Consider the following 21,686-nt stretch of genomic DNA (forward strand, 5'->3'; position numbering starts at 1 on the left):
CCCTTATTTTCATTAGTCATTCAACTGAAGTGTATACTTAAATGAATCAAGTCAGATACATTTCTTTGATCGTTAATTTTTATTCCTCATTGTCTGACATCTGAAGTATATACATTTATAATGTAGCTTTAAGTAGAAGTTACAGGCTAGGTTAGTCTATTGATAATACTGATTGACACCTCTCTGACCATAGTTAGATAGTGGCTGATCTGCTTAGACAGGACTACATTGTGCTTGTGTGAAACAAGTTGAAACATAGTACTGGGACCATTTGTATTAGATCATGGATTGATATTTGAGGTTTGCACAGCCATTGTGGTATTGTCTATGGGTAGGGAGTCTGTAGATAAGTGAGTTACTCCTGCTGCTGTTTGACCGCAGACTCTCATAGCCAGATCAATGACTATGTATGTGCATTTGATTGAAAAAGGTGGAAAACCCTGTTATGTCCATTTTTATAATACAATCCGGCATCTGAAGTATACATGTCTAGTAAAGTGGCTGTAATTGGTGGGTATGGAGGCTGTCTGGAGTGGAAAATGACTGACTCTTTTTTCATTTGAGCACAGGTAAACAGTCATTGATCTGACTTTCCAGGGCTAATGTGCATTTGTGTGAAAGCTGGAATGCATTACTGTGGCTTTATTTTTTGTTTTGGTCACAATCAAGAATGAAGTGTACGTAGTGAATACATATGTTATAAAAATGATGGGTATGGAGGCGATATGTGAGTAAAAGTGGCTGAACCCTGATGTCATTTGATCACGGATAGTCATTGATCTGGCTGGTCAGGTGCATATCATTGTGTTGTGTGTGAATGAGCACATATGCTATCTGTCGTGATATGGTAGGTTTGGATATTTGTTAATAAACTGCCACCAATGCTTTTGTTTGTGGACATTTTATGTCTATTTTTGAGTCAAAGTAGGTAGGCATGCCATATAAGAATGAGCATATTTGACTGTGACAGATTAGCATAGTTAAAACAAAATCCATGTTTTGGTTGTCCAAATATTACTTAATTTCATAGCATCCATGCTGCAGATGTCTTTAGATTAATTTCACAAGATTAACTTCCTGTTTCTTATACAGGAAAGTGTGTACCATATAAAATTGTTTATGTAATAAAAGCTTCTTACTATCCAAAGTCATGTACATTGGATACAAAAGTTTGCATGCCCACTGTAAACTGAACATTCCTCATAAGAAAAAAAGTCTGTCTGGAAAATGAAACAAATCTCTCTGTCCATAGTTACTAAAACAAAAACTGTAAGCACTGTATATTGCAGGCCTCTAAGTGGAAAAACTCGAAAAAAAGTTGAATAGAAGATAAAAAAAAAAAAAAAAATTGTACTCACACACACACTGTAAAACAGCAATGATCAGTGAAAACAAAATACATCTTCTTAAAACTCATTTAGAGAATATCAGGAGTGAGCAATTATCCTAATATAATCAGTTGGATGCACTGGCACAGCTGATTTCAGTTAAAAAGGAAAGTGATAGCTAATGGACTGTGCAGGTGCCCAAGTGTATAATAAACATGTGCAATGCAGTACAGCACTAGTCACCCAAATGTGAGAAGAGATGAAACAAGAAACATGTTTGTGTGCAATGAAATTATTTTAAAAGGTAAGAAATTCTGTTTTTTAAATAACGTCGTTATGTGATAGCAGTAACTCAGACATGGATGTGGGTAATGCAAGAAAGCTGAAAATGGAATTTATGCCCATTTGGACTTTCCCTGTAATCAAATAAGTAGATAACTGAGGCTTGCATGTATTTTGGATAGGCTAGTTTTTGCCATTTGTTCACAATAAACATTTGAAGATGTTTTGCAGTACTGTCATCTCACAGTAAAATGCGTGGTATGATTCCATTTTTGTATAATTCTGTTGCATATGTCTTCTGAATTTTTCTGAGTCTATAGTCTTGCTGACAGTGGGAGTTTTATGTTCAGTATGGTGACTTTATGCTAATTGTGTCCACATTTTTGGCTAGATGTAGCACTCCAACATAACCAGTAGACCTTGTTTCACATAAATCATACCCAAAGACTTTTACACATGAACACTCAATTATCATTTTACAAACTGAGCAAACATCCCATTCAGCTTGGTGGCTGTGCCAGTTATTTTAAGAACTGCCTTGTAGTCTGATGTAAATTGTTGTTTTATATGCTACTGCACTCACTGAAGTGTAAAATTATTTGTGTACCTTTTCCTTGGGTTTTAAATCACTCACAGCCAAGTGCTCTGTGATATGCGGTGTCTTGAAGTTCTCAAATGATTCTTTATTTGATGGGCACTATAGAGTAAATACATAGTGTGACAATAACTCCAAAAATGTGTTTAGTTCTTTGGAAATGCTTGTGTTTAAACATCCCATAGCTAAAACCTGTACATTTGTATGCCTGCGGTATGCTTGCGATATAAAGCATGAAAGCATTGATAGTGCAGCAAGTATATATTTAGTTCTAAAGTAATTATTGTATATAAGCATCCATTAGCTAAGAGTTTTGTGTTAGCTTGTCTGCAGTATATTAATAATACTCACCTGAATTAATGGTTTAGAATTAACCAGTGCGAAGACGCTGATAATGATTGAGCTTCAGCAGTTGATTGAAATTGTCATTGTTGAGTCTGGTTTGTTGGCTGATTTTTGTTAGAGGCAAATCTAGATGTCATTACAGTCATGGTAACATTGCTAGGTAGGATGCTTTTTACTTGGTGTTGATAAGATTGCTCCCAAAGGGCTGTGAAAGCTCTAGCAAGGAGATGTTTGTGGAGAGTGCTGAATATCATGAGTATTGAACTGGAAAACCATAAGAGTAGTATTTGAGTAGAACTAGCTGAATTTTGAATATTGAGGACCTTTTTGACTTTAGTAGAACTACCATAAATGAGTGGCAATGTTAGTATTTCATACTGCTAAATTACCAATTATGTTTATTTTTTTGCTGCTGTAATGAACTTATATCTGGCTTGTTGCGGGCTACCCAGATTGATATATTCATTCCCCAGTTATTGCTGTCTAGTGCTACACTGCAGTTTGAATATAATTGCTTTGCTCATGTTATTAAGGTTAGTGAATAAGGACTTATTACATGCGGTCATCTAACAAGTCTCACCACTTTCCACAACATAGTATCTACCACCATTATACCTCATCATTCATTGCTAAGCTAATAGTAATAGACGAATTGCTATGCATGTATCTGTCCCTATAAACTACTTAACTCCCTCTCCAGCCCGCACATCTTTAACTATTTTCTCTTGCCTCTTAACCCCTTGACTTATTTTCTTCCTTGTTATGCTTCCTACATTAGTTCAGTAGTTCCGTACACTTGTTTGTATTTTTATTCTCTCAGTCTTTTAGACCGTGTGTACCCAGGACCCCATGATGGAAACGCAACACTGCCACAGATCAAACTTAAAAGAATGTAAACAAGTTGCCACAGACAAGCTATATATATATACTTTATCTTCTAAAGAAAACCAAAACTTTATATCCAGCAAATAGTGTTACTGCCTGACTAGCTACTGCAATAGCATTGGTAGTTATGGTACATTTCTGTTAAGTTTCTCACAACAGCAGAACATGGTTGAAAGTATTTAAAATCAAAATTACCAAATTAATTGAATACTATTATACTACATTTGATCAAATAAGTTCCCTTTATTTCCCTCTTTGAGCACGGCTTGCTCACCAAGCATACAGCTTACATTTCTATCCAGTTTGGGAGCCCCCTGGCAAGGTTAGCTCCATTACAGATGGTCATTTTATATGCTCAGGTTTAGGAGGGTATAACCCACTCCATTCACCCTCACTACACACAGGCTGTCTTTGCTCCCTTGCCCTACCCTCAATTCCCACCCACCCCAACTGCAACTAAATTTACTCTCTTAACTCCCCCTACTTTAACACACCAGTAAAAGCAACTCCACCATAACTAAATCCTCAAGATACATCACCATATAACGTCTTGTCTACTCCTAGAAGTTTACTGGATGTAAATTCCCTAAGAATGCACATAAACTATGTATTTCTTACCCTAGATACTGTTTACCTGTCTTACATGCTATCACTTAACTACCACTGCATCACAATCCACCAATAGTATGCTCCTTCTGCCCTTTAACACCATCTTTCTTACAATAATTACATATCCGACTTTCTACCAATACTATATAAGGTATAGTAACTCCCCAACATGTCCACAGCCAATGACTCATAAGTCCAAGTCTTTACATCATGTCATTGCTTCATTTTTATTCAATGATGCCCCAAACTTGTATTCAGAATTCTAAACCTCAAAGCAACCATATCTAAACTATACTTAAAATCAGTACCAAAAAAAGGTTTTTACATAATCTGTCACTGTAATAATATCGTTTTAGATGACAATATTCACTCCAATCTTGGAGCCACCTCCCAATGGTCCCACCCAACAAGTAACACCACCCATCCCCAACCAAAACCCTACCAGCTCCTCGTACCAAAGATCTAAAGTTTGTCACCATTAATGTTGGAAGTATCATAAATAAAATCTCTGACATATATGCCTAGGTAGCCTATAACAAGCCAGATATCTTAGCTTTAACTGAAGCTTGGTTAAAACAAAGTTTAAATTATTCTAAAATTAGCCCAGCTGGATGCAACATTATCCACAATGATCGCATAAATAAGAAAGGAGGAGGTGTAGCCCTACTATTTCCTAACCATTATCAAATCTCATCGTATAGAGACCCAGTTCCAAAATTCAACTTGACAGAGATTCTAATCTCCTTTCTGCAACTTAATAAACACAAATAAATGTGCATTAGCACCATCTACATCCTTCTAGGTGACAATATAGATGTAATGGAAGACATAGTACAGTGGATAACTACTGAGGAGATACTTTTAGGGGGATATCTGTATCAATTGGCTGGGTGGCCACGGTGGTGCAGCGGTTAGCGTTTTCGCCTCACAGCAAGAGGTTCTCCGGTTCGATCCTCGGCTGGGGTGCCTTCTGTGTGTAGTCTGCATGTCCTTCCTGTGGTAGAGTGGGTTTCTTCCGGGTGCTCCAGTTTCCTCCCACATCCCAAAGACATGCTGTAGGTGGATTGGACACTCTAAATTGGCCCTAGGCGTGTGTGTGTGTGCCTTCCATGGAAGGTTAGACGCTGGGCTGACAACTCGACACCGTAAAACTCCATTGCCAGTCATGAGCAGACAGGTGATCCACTGTGGCGACCCCTAACCGGGAAAAGCCGAAAGAAGTATCAGTTGGCTCAGCCTTACTTACCAGTTCCCCCACAAACAGCATTAACATATTTGGACTCAAATAATTTAACAATGCACCTATTTGTGTAGGGAAAAATACCACATTAGATTGGATCCTTGTATCAGACCCTACCCCATTTACTACTGCAGGCACTCACAAACTCCTTAAGTGAGCACTTCCCCAACTTTGCTAAGAAAATTAAGTTACCCTCCTACACAACAGATGCATAAGTTGATTTGTAATCTTTATATTCAATGCGTCACTGACATTTGTTAACTGGAGTATTCTAAATATCCCACCCCCTAGATGAAGTAGTAAGCAAATTTAACATTTTTCTAAACAGCCTAGCTCCATCAAGATTAAAAAGAGTAAAAGCAAACCTCTCAGTTTGGCTGAGTTCAAGATGGAGACATAGCCTAGAATAAGTGCAAAAACACAAAACTGCCAACAATTTAGAGAACTGCATAACCTGTTTAAAAAAAAAAGCTAACAAAAATGCATTGCACTTTAGCATTTAATACAGTAACAAGTCCAATCACAAAAAAAATCTGGTCTTGAGTGAAAAACAAATGCATCCCTGTCAACAAAACCCAAACCCATTATCCAGCAAAACTCCATTTGAAACTGCCACACATTTGAATAAGTTCTTCACAGGTAGCATAGCTTCCCTCAGTAAAAATTTCCCCACCAACACCTCCAGCCACATCCACCTTCCACAAAACAATACATCCACCCTTAACTTAAAACCTGTGCATACGTCTTGTATAAAATAATTCCTAAAGAAACTATAAATATGTCCTATGGCTGCAGATAACATCCAAAGTGAATATGTAAAAATAGCAGCAGGAAGTGACAACTGCCCAATTTCAGTTCTAATCAGCATCCATCCAATTGTCATTTGTCCTTTCCTAATGGAAAAGGTCCTCTATCATCCCGTTACATAAAGGGGGTTCTTTCAGAGAAATGTCAAAGTTTAGACCCATAACAATCATCTCCCAGATTACTGGAAAAATATATTCATAAACAGCTGTTAAAATACCTTACAGATGAAAAGCTTCTGTCCCCCACCCAGCATGGTTTTCGTTCTGCATATAGCACCAATACTGCTCTTCTACTGTTCATAGAAACTGTCAGTAAAGCCAGAGACGGTGGCAAACTAGCATCTGCCTTATTTTTAGACCTCTTAAAAGCCTTTGAAATGGTCTGCCATACTACACTCATCCTTCAGATGTCAACCCTATAGGCTTATCACCCTGAATTGGTTCTTGTCAGATGGCATTTCACCCTTCCTCCCTGTTATTACAGGAGTACCACAAGACTTTGCATTTGGACGTCTTCTCTTTAATATCCTCACCAATACACTGCATACATCCACAATACAAGCCTTATTGAGGACAACCCAACACTTTTATGCTCATCCAGTAAAGCAGCACATCTCCACCATATAACACAAGAAGCATTTACTTGTACAGAAAAATTGGTCCAACAGTTTCAACTCCTGCTAAACACAAAAGGAAACTAAACTTTTACTTTATTTCCCAAAGTCTCTCTTGCATGAAAAAAAAAGATTTAAAATTTACTCCCTTAACAGTGCACTATAGAAGTTACTTCCACTACATAAGTATTGAGTATGATAATTGACAATAAGCTTAAATTCCACCCGCACGTCTAAGCCTTGATGCCGAAAACGCACAAAAAAATTGGTATGTTATAAAGAACAAAAAAAAAAAATCATCACTGAATAAACTGAAAGCACACTAGCTGCTGTTTGCCTTTTCCCCCTCCCTTCTCTGTGGTAGCGCCATTCTAACAAACCTCCAGGCATTACAAAAAACACACTTGAACGATATTATAATAAAGTAGCCATATTTGCAGCAAATACAACTTTCTGTGCTCAACACTATGCAGCAATCAAATCCCTAAAACGGCTAGAATTACCTCACCAGCGTTACACACAACTAACCATTTTCAAAAATATCCACAGCATTTATAGCTGCCCTTTTTTAAGCAATCTCTCCCTAACTACATCCCTAACCGAACATTGTGATCAAATACCATAACCTTCTATCAATCTACATACCATACCAATCTGTAGGACAAAAGTTTGTGTCATTGCCCATTGCTGAATCTTTGGAAAGTGAAAAGGTAAGAGAGAGAGTGAGCTAGTTAGGAGATTGGGTTGAAAAGATAGTGAGAGAAAGAGGTTGCTCCAAAACCTCCACTCCTTCAAAATCTTCCTAAAAGACCACCTAAATATTTCTTGTCTATACTCATGTTCAACACCAGGTTAATATAAATTTAACTTCTTCCTATAAAACCAGTCAACCTCTCTCTCCCACTACTTTTTCAACCCACTCACCTAAGTAGGTCACTCCCTTTTACCCCACCTTTTCTAAAAATATGCATACATATGTATGTTGGTGTATGTAAATGATATATATATAAAATAAAAATACTAATATATGTTCGTGAATATGTTAGTAAAATGTAGATTTTAGATCTTGCGTTTAAATTGTATAAAGTGTTGTTCATTAATAGCCTATATGCCTTATCAAATGTCTGTGTAATTATATAGTCTTGCATTGTGGAGGGAGTTTTCTTTTTGGGCCTCCGTTGAAAATGATTAACTCACCAAATCGGACTTGGTAAACAAATGTCAGTAGGTATAAATAAACTCTAAAAAAAACAAGTTGTCCCCATTTTAAACACTTTTTTATTAATTTCACGTACATTGAGTGACGACATGGGTAGATGTACATTTCATGCATTATGCATATATTTTCTTTAACTGTTGTCATTCACTTCAACATTACGTAAATTGCTTAAGTCTCGATTTCCCTGAAATGTCACTCCTCCTTCTACTTGAATCTTATTTTACAGGTATTGTTCCCACAAATTCCATTTATTTATATGTAGTCTGCTCCTTCCTCCCTCCATTTATTTTCATCTCCTTTACATCATTCAGTGTTTCAGTTATGGTTGGTTTAGATTTTGATTTCCATTTTCTAGCAGTTACTTTTTTGGCAGCCAGTAATGTTAAACATAAGGCTTTACTATGTCTAGGAAATTCAGTTTCTGTATTCCTTAATTTCCTTAGTTACTGTCCCATCATTTCTGACAATGTAGTCTGCAGGGAATTTTTAAAATCTTACAACTCGTTACATTCCCAAAAAACATGTTCCCAGTTACCCTTTCTTTCCTGTTACATCTCCAGTATTTGCTGTGTACCTGAGGAAATATTCTCCGAAGTGTGTTTAGTGTATAAAATACCTACGCGGACACTTCATGCAAAAATCCTAAACTTTCTAGACCTTGTTGCATATTTGGGAGTCATACAAATGCCAGCCCACTGTGTTCCTTTGTATACTGCCTTTCATTCTTATTTCTTAGTCAATATTAACCTCTTCTGATTTATTCTTATTGTTATCTTGAATGATTTTATATGCCCTATTAATTGTCCCTTTTTTAACAACAATGTTTGTTCTAGACTCAACTAAAAAGTCAGCCAGAGGTGTTTTTTTTTTTTTTTATTTAATACGCCTTTTCCTATCTGTTTGCCTGTACCCTGTTATCAGTGCATGTTGGAGACTCATAGTCCAAACTTCTTCCTGGCCTTTCACTGTGTATTACCTTTCCCTCCCTAGCTATTTGCTCCCAAAATGTTCTTGTCTAAAACTTCTCTAGTAAATTCCACCCCCCTCCTGCCTATTTTCTATGTCCCTACTTGTAGTGATCCCTGTTGGTAAAATCTCATTTCTCCATTTCCCTATTGGATGAGTTCTTAAAAATGCATTCTGCTGCTTTATATAAATATGTACGGTAGTTGTTTTCCTCACTGGCCTACAACCGAAGTCCTATTCTTGCCACTTTGATTTATAATCTTCTGCTTGTGTTGTGTACGTGAGCCATAACTGTGTAAATCTGAAGCATCCTTTCAATCTAGGTTTTCCTAAACCACCATCTTCTATGGGGAGAAACAATCTTGCCCAGTTTCCCTTCCAAATAAATTCTTTCAGGTTTTTATTAATTATGGCTCACAATGTTTCCTCTCTGTGATAAACATGTGCCTGTTTTTGTGTATAATGCAAAAGAGACTAGAAACATTTTCATCGCTTGTAGTATATTATCTGTATCCGTAGTCAGGTGTCCAACCTCTCAAATGTTTATCATTTTATTTAGTCTTTTCCCACATATCCTAAGATGTCATAATAGTCCTTTTTAATCTCTACACTGAAAAACTTCATCTTATGTCCTCATGAATGTGGGGATTGTTGAACTAATTCAGGTATAAGACTATAGTTTACAGTACTAGTCTTTGTTTTATTTTCATTTATTTTATATTATGGAAAAAGCCTGAAAAATATTCTGCAGCAATGAAATGTCCTTTTCTGGATTTAAGTTCAAAATAATATAATCTGCAAGTGAGGCTAATTTTTCTTGGTTACCATTACAATTATATGCTTGAATTTGACAGTCCCTCATTTTATTTGCCAGTGGCTCTATGTGTAAAGCAAATAGAGGGAGAAAAGAGGACACCCCTGCCTGGTTTGTTTGTTCAAATACAGCTCATCAGACAGGAACACTGCCCCCCCCCCTAATTCTTACTGATGGCCCTTTATATATCCTCCTAATTAACCCTGTTCTACCAGGGAGCATACATGCTACCAGTGAATTGCTGATGAAATCCCAGCTGACTCTGTCATATGCTTTGTCTGCATCAAGACCCATCAAGCATAGCAGCAGCATCATTTCACACTGTGCTTCTCTCTGGAGCATCATTGTTTTATTAATGTTAAATGCTTGCCTCCCTTCACAAAACCCCATATCTAGTAGTTTTGGCAGCACCTTGGGCATTCTCATAGCTGTTATAGACATAAACCCGTATTGATCATGGTTTGTAATTGAACTTGGTCTGTATGAATCTGATTTTGATGTGTTTGACCCTCTTTGGTTAAGAGAGACACTGCACACAGATTTCTTCCAAGATGCTTCTACTGTCCCTTCTTTTAAAGAAAACCTTCCAGATCTTCCGCTCAGTGTGTCAGACATTTGTTTTCACTGGTGTCTGTGATAACTCCTTGTGGTGTGGTGTGGTTAACATCAATTGTAATGTTGATTACAGAGATTATGTAGAAAGACCCTTTTCAGGTACAACACAATTGCACAGAAACAAAAGCAGACATCATAAATATTTAAGAAGCATACAATACATATGAATACATGCAAAATCAAATGTTTTTAAAGGGTCTTGAATCCAGCATATGCTTGTTGTAGATCCTTCTGCTTTTCACAACATTTTTTATCAGCAAAACATTGCAGAGATGCAGTTAACAATAAAACTAAAGTTGTTTATAATAGATACATAAAGTTTGTTTGTGTCTTTCGGCTTTTCCCTGTTAGGGGTCGCCACAGCGGAACTCCGGTCCGCTAATGATTGGCAGTAGAGTTTTACATGCTGGCTTGCCGGGCCTAATGCACAACCTTCAACGAAGGAATGCCCGTTCACGCATGTCGCAGCACAGAAGACGCTCTGAGAATCGAACAGATCATTTGATGTCAAACAGCATAATACCTCCAGCAGGACAGTCACCATAAAATGTTAGACAGTAACAGCATGCCACCTCCAGCATGACTGTCTTTTCCTGTATTCCTACATGTTTTTTTCTGCTTGTTTCCTGGAATGTTGATATTCAACATTTACTTTATAATAGATACATAAAGTAAATGTTGAATATCAACATTCCAGGAAACAAGCAGAAAAAACATGTAGGGATACAGGAAAAGACTGTCATGCTGGAGGTGACATGCTGTTACTGTCTAACATTTTATGGTGACTGTCCTGCTGGAGGTGACATGCTGTTTGACAGCAAATGATGAGGTTAACCCTTGTTCCTAAAGCACTTCCACTCAAGCTTCCTTGTGCAAGTGTTTGGAGAGGGCTTTTTTTGAAATCTCTAAGAGATTGCAGGTCTCTTAATTGTGTTGGGTGTCCCGTCTCAAAGATATGCAGTAGGCACTTAGTAGTTTAAAAATAAGAGTACATAGGAGGGAATTCGACCTTTTGGTAACTAAAAGCCATTGTAGATGAAGGGCAAGACAAATTATCAATTTTATAAGACACTCTCCATGTCCCCAGAGCACCATCGTAGATTTCGAAAGGTACTCTCTGAACTACCCTTAAAACATAACTACACCTCAAAAGGTGGGTATGCCCTAGATTCTTGGACCCAGTAAGTGACAGTTCTCCTAGAACAAAAGCTTACCCACTAGGGGGACAGAACATGCTAGACAAAGTCCATATCAAAATGTATTAATCTGTTTATTGCATTTGTTTGCCGGGTTGGTTTGACTGGTTAGACAAGCTGTCCCTTTTCAGTGGAGGCCCGGGGAGAAAAGCTCCTCAATAAAATGATTAAACAGTGAAGCAGTAGATAATGCATTTCAGACAGTAAGTATAAATACATTTCAGGTCAATATAAATTGGTCACAGTTATATTTTTTAAACCTGATATGGAAATAGTATACAGTAGAATAAAAATGCTATACAATGCTACATTTAAGGACAAAAAAAATGAAAACCAATTATTTATGATGGTTTGGTAGAAAGATTTATGGTAGAAGACTTTGTAAATGGTGAGGCTGGCAATATGTATAGGAGGCTCTTTGAAGTACAAGGAAGCAGTAGTCCAGATTGTGATTATAGCAGGAGGAGTATGGGAGCCATTTAGTGGGTCGAGAAGGCTATGTAGTGATCAGTGAGGGCCAGGAAAAGAGGTTGAGAGAAAGGCTAGTATAGTTTGGAAGACTTAGTGTTTTCGAATATTCTAGAAAAAGGTATGAAATTGCAGGTTTTAGAGAGAGGGGAGTAGTATAGAGAGTCCTCTGTCAATGTTTGATTTGGTTACAGTTTACAACATTTTGTCAGAAGAGCGTTGTAATTTTTTGGGGTTGTAGATTGAGAATATTTTGACTTCTGCATTTTATCAGTCATGTATGAACTTGTGTTGTCACAAGTTGTGAGCAGGTTAAATAGTGCCTTAATTCCAGCCATTAAAGTTGCTTTAGGGCAAGACAGTGATGTATCCTATAATGATTTTTGGCAGTAAATTTTGGATTTTTTTATTATAACACTAGCCAAGTAAAGAGTGTTGATTGGAATGTAAATTGATGAATATTAGGCTGGGTATACGAGAGTAGTGATAAGAAGAAATGAGGCAGTGCTTATCATAGCTTACTCTGATAGGTAGAGTTTGGCTCTAGAGGGCTCCCAGTTTTTTGATGAATCTTCTTTACAGCTGTGGAGTTCTATGTTGTGTTATAAGTTTTGGTTTTCTTCCATGGTAACCACTAACAATTTTGCAGTAGTTACTATTAAGACGTTGTCCTGTTTGATTCTCAGCTAGAGCGTCTTCTGTGTGGAGACATGCATGAATGGGTGTACCTTCGTTGAAGGTTGTGCGTCAGGGCTAGCAACTCGGCACGTAAAAATCTACTGCCAATCATTAGCGGACCGGAGTTCCACTGTGGCGACCCCTAACCGGGAAAAGCCGAAAGACACAACAACAACAATTGGTATTGTTTAATAATAGAAGTGAAAAAGAATGTTTTTTGGTTTGATAGTTGTATAGGACGAGTAAGATAAGTTTGGATTTTGGGTGAGTTTAGAAGGAGCTGCGAGTCAGCAAGTGTCAGTCTGAGAGAGAGCTACTTGGGTGCTCTGTTGTAGTTTAACCGTGTTTTGACAGAGCAGATAATTGTGGAGTCCACTGCATATTGGATGATTGCTTGTTTGATTGCTAAATGCAGGTCATTAATGAGTATATTAAAAAGTAGTAGATCTAATTTAGAGCCTTGAAAGACTTCCACAGTTAATGGGCGAAAGGAAGAGGCAGTGTTTTGCCACTTTACAGCTTGCTGTCTGTTTGAGAGGTAACTGTTGAACCAGGATAGTCAGTTTATCAAAGCCTAAAGAAAACATCTTCCGTAGTAATTTTTGGTGTGACACCATGCCGAAGGCTTTGGACAGATCAAGGAAGATTGAAGAGAAGGTTTGTGTTTTTTCTTCTTTGATTTACTGCTGTAATGTTGCTTAGTGGTGCAGTGGTGCTGCTGTGATGATGATGGAAGCTATACTGAGTAGGGGAAGGTAGTGAGCTTTCAGTAATGTAGATGAGAACTTGGGATTGTATACAGTAGAAGTATTTTAGACAGAACATATATGATGCCTATTGGCCTGTAATTGGACAGGTCAGTGGAGTTTTCACCATATGTAAGATTTATTCCACAGAGTGGGAACATAGCTTTCCTTGATGGACCAGTTTATTGAGATGGACAACAGGGTATGCTAAAGCATTTGCAACTGTTATGTATTCAGCTGGTAAATTGTCAGGGGCGCAGGGTATGCTAAAGCATCTGCAGCTGTTATGTATTCAGCTGGTAAATTGTCAGGGGCAGGGATGGTAAGTGTCAAAAGTTTTAAGTAGTTTTCTGATAGTGGAGTTTCAGATGGGTTGATCGAGAGCTTGGAAATGAGCTGTAGCTTCTGAAGTGTTATACTAGTTGTAGAAAGTTGTGGGCTTAACAGAGATTTAATAGAATATACAAAGTATGAGTTAAATTGGTTAGAAATGGAGTCTCCTAGTACATTTGTTTTGGGGCTAAGTTGGGACGTGTGCTAGATGTAGTTTCTTGATGAACTAGAATGTCTTTTTATTTATTTTTTTTTTTTTTGCTGCTTGTAATTTTCTAAAGTATTTTTTGTTTTGCAGACAGGAGTTTGGTCTTAATAGTAGTTTTAAGTTGATCATACTTTTGTTTTGTAGTATCAGTATTGACATTTTTTTCCATGTTCTCCATGCTTTATCCCTGTTTTTCATCAGCTGTTTAGTTTGCTTTGTTAGACTGGGAGCAGAGTTTGATTTAATTCTTATTGTCCTTATGGGTGCAGCCTCATTTAGTACTTTTAGAAATGCTGTGTTAAACAGTGTTAATGCTTATTTGTCAATTTGTGTTTAGCATTCCCCAGTTTATTAATGTTAAGTTTGTAATGAAAGTGTCTTTACTGAAGGTGGAGAGAATGTGAGTGAGGTTATAGCAATGTGTTTTGGTCATTAATGTATTCTTTTATTGCAAGAATTGATAGGTTGTCATTAAATGTGTCAGGAATCATATTGGCATAGTTTATTTTGTCAGGTTTGTTTACAAGGATGTAATTCCTATTGATTGAATGTGGTGTATCTAGTAAGAGTGGAGATGTTTGGTAAATATAATTTTATTGTATTTGGAAGGTTTTCATTATCTATGGTTTGCCAGTCAATATTTGTGTCCAAGTATTATGGTTTCCTGAGAGAGAGATTGATGACCAGGAGAGGAGTTATTCAGCAGTGTTTATTACCAGGGAGTATGTAGATACCTGTTTATGCATAGGTTCTTGTGGATGTTGTTTTTGAGAGAGGATTTAAATATTTTGGCATTATGACATGAGGGTGGGCTTAGTGGTTGTCAGGAGATGCTTAAATTAAGTTTTGCCCACCTACTTTTTTATGAGTCTTCTCTAGCCTTAGACTATTCTATCCAGGAGGTAAGCTTTCATTTCCCTTTATGTCTTGTGTGAGCCAGGATTCAGTGATGACTAGTATATCTGGATTGAAAGTAGAGTTCTCTAAGGTTACTGCCGGGATCCTGGATTTATTTTCTGATGTGGCAGTAGCGACGTTAATTATGTGGGTCTTATCTTTCTGCCAGTTTGCAATCTAACCACATAAGGGTTTATCTTGGGTCTTTTAGATTTACTTACAATGCCAGCATGGGGTGTAGTGTCAAAAGCTTTGGCGAAATGCAGATATGTGGATGAACTAAATGACCACTATCCACCGCTTATGTGACCTTTATAAAAAAAGGTTTGCTGAAGCAGACATGACCACCCCTTTCTTTGAGGCTGGGGGGGGGGTACCTAGGCATTGTACTTTATTTGCTATCTTAACTCTTTATATTCCAAGTATATGTCTGCAGGTCCCCCTCTTGGTCCCATATCCACTTTGTCAACTGCTGTAAATTTAGAACTGTGTGAGGAGAATTTCTGAATGTGCCTTGCTAGTGCTTGTCATCTCCTCTCGATATGTCGGATTTACTCTGAAGACTTAATTTTTGTCACAATAGATGTGATAGACTTGTTTTCAGTAATACCTCATGAGGAGGGGGTTTAAATGTTTTATTACTTTCTTTGTGGGAACTCAAATTTCAGCCATTCCAAGATGCATACTATCAGGGCCTTGACAAAAGCCGTCCTTGAGAACAACTTCTTGGTTTTTGAAAATCAGTTGTTTAAACAGAGAAATGGAGTGGCTATTGGGGGCAGCATGTGCCCCAGTTTTTGCCAACATAGTCCTGGCCTGATGAGAGAAGGAAAAAGTGTTTAATTCTGAGTTTGCAAACTACTGTTGTATGTATGGTCATTTTTTGGACGACATTATAATTTTTTGGAAGGCTTCACTAGATAGACTTGACAATTTTTTCCAATATATAAATGACAGTACTAGTTTCCTCAAATTTACGATGGAAACCAGTAGTGAGTGCATACATTATCTAGGTGTGTGTCCATTTCTAAAAACAGGGACCAAAAGAAATTTGAAATTTGATTTATATGAAGCTGACGTACTCAAATTCCTTACTCCACTTTATTAGTGGACACCCTCTCGACCAAAACAAGTCCCTAGTTAAGGGACAATATGTTAGGTTAGCACTCATGGTCAGCAGTGAGGTCACCTTTTCTAAGGAATGTGATGCATTAAGGACTATGCTGGAAAAGAGGGGATATCTCAGTACCTTAATGGACCAAACAGTAGAAGAGGTTAAACATAAAAGGAAAGAAGTTACTTTTGCACCACTTTTAGGCTGTATTGACAACATACCGAGGGGTGGAATAGGAAATGCAATTGAGACTTCTAGTACCAACAGGTTTCAGAGAGCCTTCATTATACCTTATAATCTCAGCTTTTATGACGTAAGTACCATTATTAGACACAACTAGAACATTTTCAGAGTGGACATGGACCTATTTTAGAAAATAGGGAATGGCATTGTTTATAAAAAGGACATGTGCTTTAAGTCTTTACTTGAAAAAAGTGACAGAGGGGCAGCAGACGATAGGATGCACAAGTGTGGGTGTTGTCCACAATGCGGGTACATTTAAGAAGGAACAGAAGTCAGAATTGGAACTGGGGAATTAGTAAAAATACAACACAAGTTCCACTGTTACAGCTCTGATATAGTTTATTTAGTGGTCTGTCAGGAATGTTTGAATTTTTATATAGGGAAAACAAAGGGTATGTTCAGGAAAAGAATATCTCAACATCAGTACGACATATCCAGAGGGTATGACAAGAATGCAGTAGTGAGGCACATTCAGAAATTCCCCTCACACAGTTTTAAATTTACAGCAGTTGACAAAGTGGATATGGGACCAAGAGGGGGACCTGCAGACATGTACTTGGAATATACAGAGTTAAGATGGCAAATAAAGTACAATGCAGGTACCCCCCCCCCCCCCGCAAGCCTCAATGAGACCATATCTATCAGTAGTGTACTGAAACTGAAATCAGAACTGTTTTTTAAAACTGTGCAGTATTATAATGAATGAGTTTATTGAGATTTTTTTATATAAGATGCAAAGTATTTCTAACCATTAAATACACATTGTGTTCATTGTGTCTTACAAAAAAGAGGATGCAATATTTCTTTAAAATTGGGAAGGGTAGTTTTAATTATGGACATGTGACTGAATTTAATGTATAAAAAGTGAGTGATTTTGAAATTGTTATTCTGATGAAGTCAGAGTTACCACTGATGAAAGTGCTAAAATCTTTGTACATATAAAGTGTTCCTGAAGGATTGCATCTGTCTTTTTTTTTTGTTGTTTTTTTGTTTTATTCTAAGTTTGGTATTCTTCAACCATTTTAAAAGTCAGAAATATGTTTCATGGCCTTAAAAATTAAGCTGGTTTCGGTACCACAGGGAGTTGTATTTTTCTGACTCAGTACTGTAAATGCGGATCTATGGCTTACCAGATTTGCAGATGACTGTAATCTCTCTTCATGCTGCAGAGTTCCAGGGGTTTTGCTTGCCTTGAGTATCTGATACCTAGCAGTCCTAATTGCCTCAAGAGTCACTTCGTAAACTGTTCCAGTCCGTAGGAAGAATGGTTGAACAACTTAAAATCCCAGCTGATGTCCATGCAGTTTATAGATTTGTCTTCAAGCACTGGATCTCATTGTATCCCTCTTTTTTCATCATGGCTCATGCCATTCTTTAAGTGTAGTTTCATCAGTGGACCCTGAAAGTTCAGTGGGACCAGCTCACAAATACTTTAGATGCTAAGCTCAGAATATTCAGAAAATGAACACACTTTCATGGTGTTTTGGAGTTTGTCTTTCTTGCCAGACCCTTCTAAGTCTTTTTAGATAATGTGTGTAGGCATAGTTTGGAGCTTAGGTACATGGGCAATACATGTTGCCAATCTGCAAATCCGCATTCTAGAAATAAGAACAATCCTTCTTACAACTGTTCCAGGACTCCTCTTTAGGTTCATAGCCTAGTAAATACCTATGAACCTAATGACCACAAGGCCCTTTTTAAGCCTATCCATGCAGCCATGCTGTTTGCCTTCCATACTACAACATAGTAGTGATTTGGTACCTAAACAGTTGGGGAGGAGGATTCCTATCCCTTTGTTGGGAGGCCATGGCAGTATAGCAACAGGCTTTTGCCTCCTGTTCCTTTTTTTAATGCATCTCGCATGCCTAGATGAGGCGGTTCTCTAGCACAATCATTTTGGTTACTGTCTGTTGCCCCTTAAGTGACTTCTGTCATTTAATAGCACTGAACCTCTTTTTTCATGGGGGGGGGGGGCATCCTGCAGGCTGTTTACATCCCCAACCAGCTTCAAATGCCGTACCTTATTTTCCTTTATTCCTCCCTTAGGTGGTTATCCTAGAGATGGACTTGTTCAGAAGTGGACTTTAGGATTTCTTTAAGGCTTTACCCCCTTTCTTCTTATTCCCAAGCTTCAGGCAAAGGCCAGTAATGGATAAAGTGAAGATCATCTTAAATTCCTTTTGGCCTAAACAGGTTTGGTGTTCTCTGCTCTGGCTTAACCATAAGTTACCAAAGAAATCTCCTATCAATCTTTCCTATGCAAGGCTCACTTACACCTTCACTTTGTGTAATATGTATTACTGATCCTTACATTTTCCCATGATGCCAGAGACCAGTCATAACCTAAGCAGGTGTTACTGGTGCTTACATTTTCCCCAGAAACCTGGTACAAGAAATGCTTGTAGAAAATACCCATTTTTCTTCATGGGTAACTGCAAGGGGCTTGATTCCTGGCTCCGCTTTCTAATATCTTGGAATATTTATAAAAGGGTTTTGACTCTGGCTTTAATTTTTCTTATGTTAAAGTCTATTTGGAAGTCATATTGAATGTTCATCAAGGTGTTTTTTCCATTTCTCTAGCTTCACTCAATCTGAAAAACAGTTTTGAGGATCACCTTTCATTGTTGCCACCCATCAAAACTTTGGCTTCTACTTTTGAGCTGTTATTTGTCTGGAAAAGCACTTCCCACCTCCCTTTTAGCCTGCATCCCTCAGATTTAAAATAGATCACATGGAAAACTCTTCCTAGATGATATTAGCTCAGCTAGGAGGATTTCCTCTAATTTTTGTCTGCCAGGTGTCCATAACTCATCTTTTGCAAAGACAGTATAAACATGAGGATGTGACCTTCCTTTATACCATAAATGGTTACTGAATCTTATATCAATTAGTTGATTGCTTGGAAGCATACATTTTATGTGGACAGGAAAACCGCTGTAAGAAAGCATTCACAATCTTTCATTTCATTTCTCCCCCCAAGAAATTGAATTTCTAAGTATCCAATCTTTCACAATGTATAAAATGGTATCAGAAATACGACAGGCTTTTAGCAAAATTTGTAAATGCTCATTCTGTTAGAGGAGTAGTCAGTTTATAGGCTTTCTTCAGAAATACTTTTGTTATGTTTTTGGCTGCCACATGGGGTTGCTGAATACTTTCACAGGACATTAAAAGTTGGACGTGATCTCAAGGTTTGGATCTTCATGTAGGTTTACCATTATTCTGGCCATTCTTTCATGAGAGCCATCCAAGGAGCCAGTCTTTTGACTCCCATCTAATCGGTGACAGAGATGAAACTCCTTATGACAGATTTGAAAGTTAAGTACTTGGTGTAATAACGGATCAATTTTAAGCACTTAGTGCAATAACAGATCTGTGTTAAGTACTTCGAGTAATAACATGTCTGCGTTTGGTGGTTTCAGCTGAGTCATCTTCTCCACCTTTCTTTCTCGAGCTCAGGCCTGGTCGACACCATTGTTGTTTGGGTGTTAAGGGACAGGGTGAGTTTGCCCTGTTGTGTGTGCTGTTTTAACTGGATATAGGAGATTTAGAGCGTGGGTCCTTAACTGCACTACATTATGGGGTGGGGTGGGGGGGGGGGCTAAGGTCATCTGGAAAAGTTTTATCAGGTTGACTTAAGTCCTGCCAGTCTGCATAAAAGTGATGTAGTTGAGACTTGCCAATACAGTTCTGCCATTATGGAAAGTAAATGATTTCAATGTTTTCATCAGCTAAATTAGTCATATAGTCATCTGTTGGACTATTGTACGATTAACGTTAAATTGTTATATCAGTAGAAATCCAATAGCATTTCTTTGTGCATTGATTTGGTCCATATATTGGTAGGTAGATTATGTATGTTGACATTTACTGAAGCAGTATGCCTACCATGAAAGAAAATGGTGATTATACAAGTTGTATAATTTCTCTTGTATTGAGTTTTCTACCCTTTTCTATATGTAATTTGTGCAGGAGGTGATCCTGCAAGTGGTACGTGAAATCCCCAGGCAACCGTAATTTCCTTGATAAGCTGGATACTAAGTTATAAAGCATGAAATTATGGGATGTCAGTACCTCTCAAAATTGATCAAAAGGGTTATTTCATACAGCAACAGAGGCTTTGGGAAATCTGTTTTAAAACTACTACCCAGGTAGCAGGAGTTTGTTATTGACTGACTAACATTAAAGAAACCTATAAGCATACATGTATATAATTTCAGAAAGTCTTTCTTATGCATTGCTGTTATTTTTTTGTAAGGGGCTAATAGCAGAAGAAGCCAAGGACTCCTTGTTTCATGAAGAAGATCCTGATAAATTTCGAGAAACCCTAATGAAGTTTGAGACATGGTTTGGATTACCTGAAGAAGAAAAGTTGGTGACATACTATTCTTGCAGTTACTGGAGTGGACGGGTGCCATGCCAAGGGTGGCTATACCTTAGTACTAACTTCCTTAGCTTTTACTCCTTTCTCTTGGGATCAGAAGGTGAGTACTGTACTTTGTGATTTGTTTTGGATGTCATTCATTAAATTTAGGTGATTAGAGAGTTCATTAATTTCATGCTACGGTGTTATCCTGTAATTGCTTTGGTTTGTTTTCTGACAGTACTGCTTGCTTTCATCTTCTTAAGGCACTTGGATTATTTTTTTGCAAACATGTGCACACAGTTCCCCACTCACAGAACTAATGGCTCTGCTTTCACTTCTCAGCAGTGCTGCCACAACCTTGCTGTGAAGGCCACCCCACTATTGAAGATACAAAGATGGTGATCTTTTTCACTGAAATATGTCCTTACCAGCTGCTGTTGGTGTTCTTCATTTGATAAGTTTTGGATGTATGAAGGCACCAAATTGCTGTATATCCTGGGGCAGTATAAGAACTGGCTGGGAAGTGCTTAGTTGGGAGGATCACCTTCCCTTTTTGTTTTCTAGTTCTGTCTGGATATATTGACACAGTATTTTCATACTGTGTATACATGTCATTTAATTTGATATTTATAGTCTCTGCTAGTAGCCACTACAACAATTCCATCCCTAAAGGAAAAAGAGCTGCTTCATGTTACTAGATCACTCACATGTTTGCTGTACTTTCTGTAATCTGCATCTGTGGTACTGATCCTAAACATGGAAGTAACCACTTTTTCATTATGGCATGTTTCTGAAAAAAAAATTCAGAAGATTTGAGAAATAACACATTATCCTTCTTACCCTATTGTATGCTGAGGATGTGACAAGATTTGAAACAGTCTATGAAAGTGTTCTGAGGCTAAAATGATCGATAGTCTAGTAACCACTTTAGTTTGTAGTTTATTTAAATTCTGACTTGGAGCCTCCTCCCAGAGGGTTGTATCCTAGTCCACCTCCTGTGGGAAGTGTTTAGGGGTATCCTCGATCAGTTCCCAGACCATCCGGGAGAAGCAGAATTTCTCCCTGGAGATCTTGCTAGATTGACAAGGTCCTCCGTTTTTTTTAAGGAGAGTCAGTCCT

At 37.7% G+C, this 21,686-nt stretch overlaps 1 protein-coding gene across 1 annotated transcript in view; it reads left to right on the forward strand.

The window, feature by feature from the left end:
* The window catches only part of TBC1D8B (TBC1 domain family member 8B), a gene marked incomplete in the record, with an annotated part of 1,684,663 nt that overhangs the window by 739,162 nt on the left and 923,815 nt on the right, over positions 1 to 21,686 (forward strand). Inside the window, 1 exon segment of the mRNA XM_044057627.1 lies at positions 20,460 to 20,685. Coding sequence (XP_043913562.1) covers positions 20,460 to 20,685 — 226 coding nt within the window.

This window comes from Protopterus annectens, chromosome 15.part0 (genome assembly GCF_019279795.1).
Source record: "Protopterus annectens isolate FY-2018-M chromosome 15.part0, PAN1.0, whole genome shotgun sequence".
Lineage (NCBI taxonomy): Eukaryota > Metazoa > Chordata > Ceratodontiformes > Protopteridae > Protopterus > Protopterus annectens.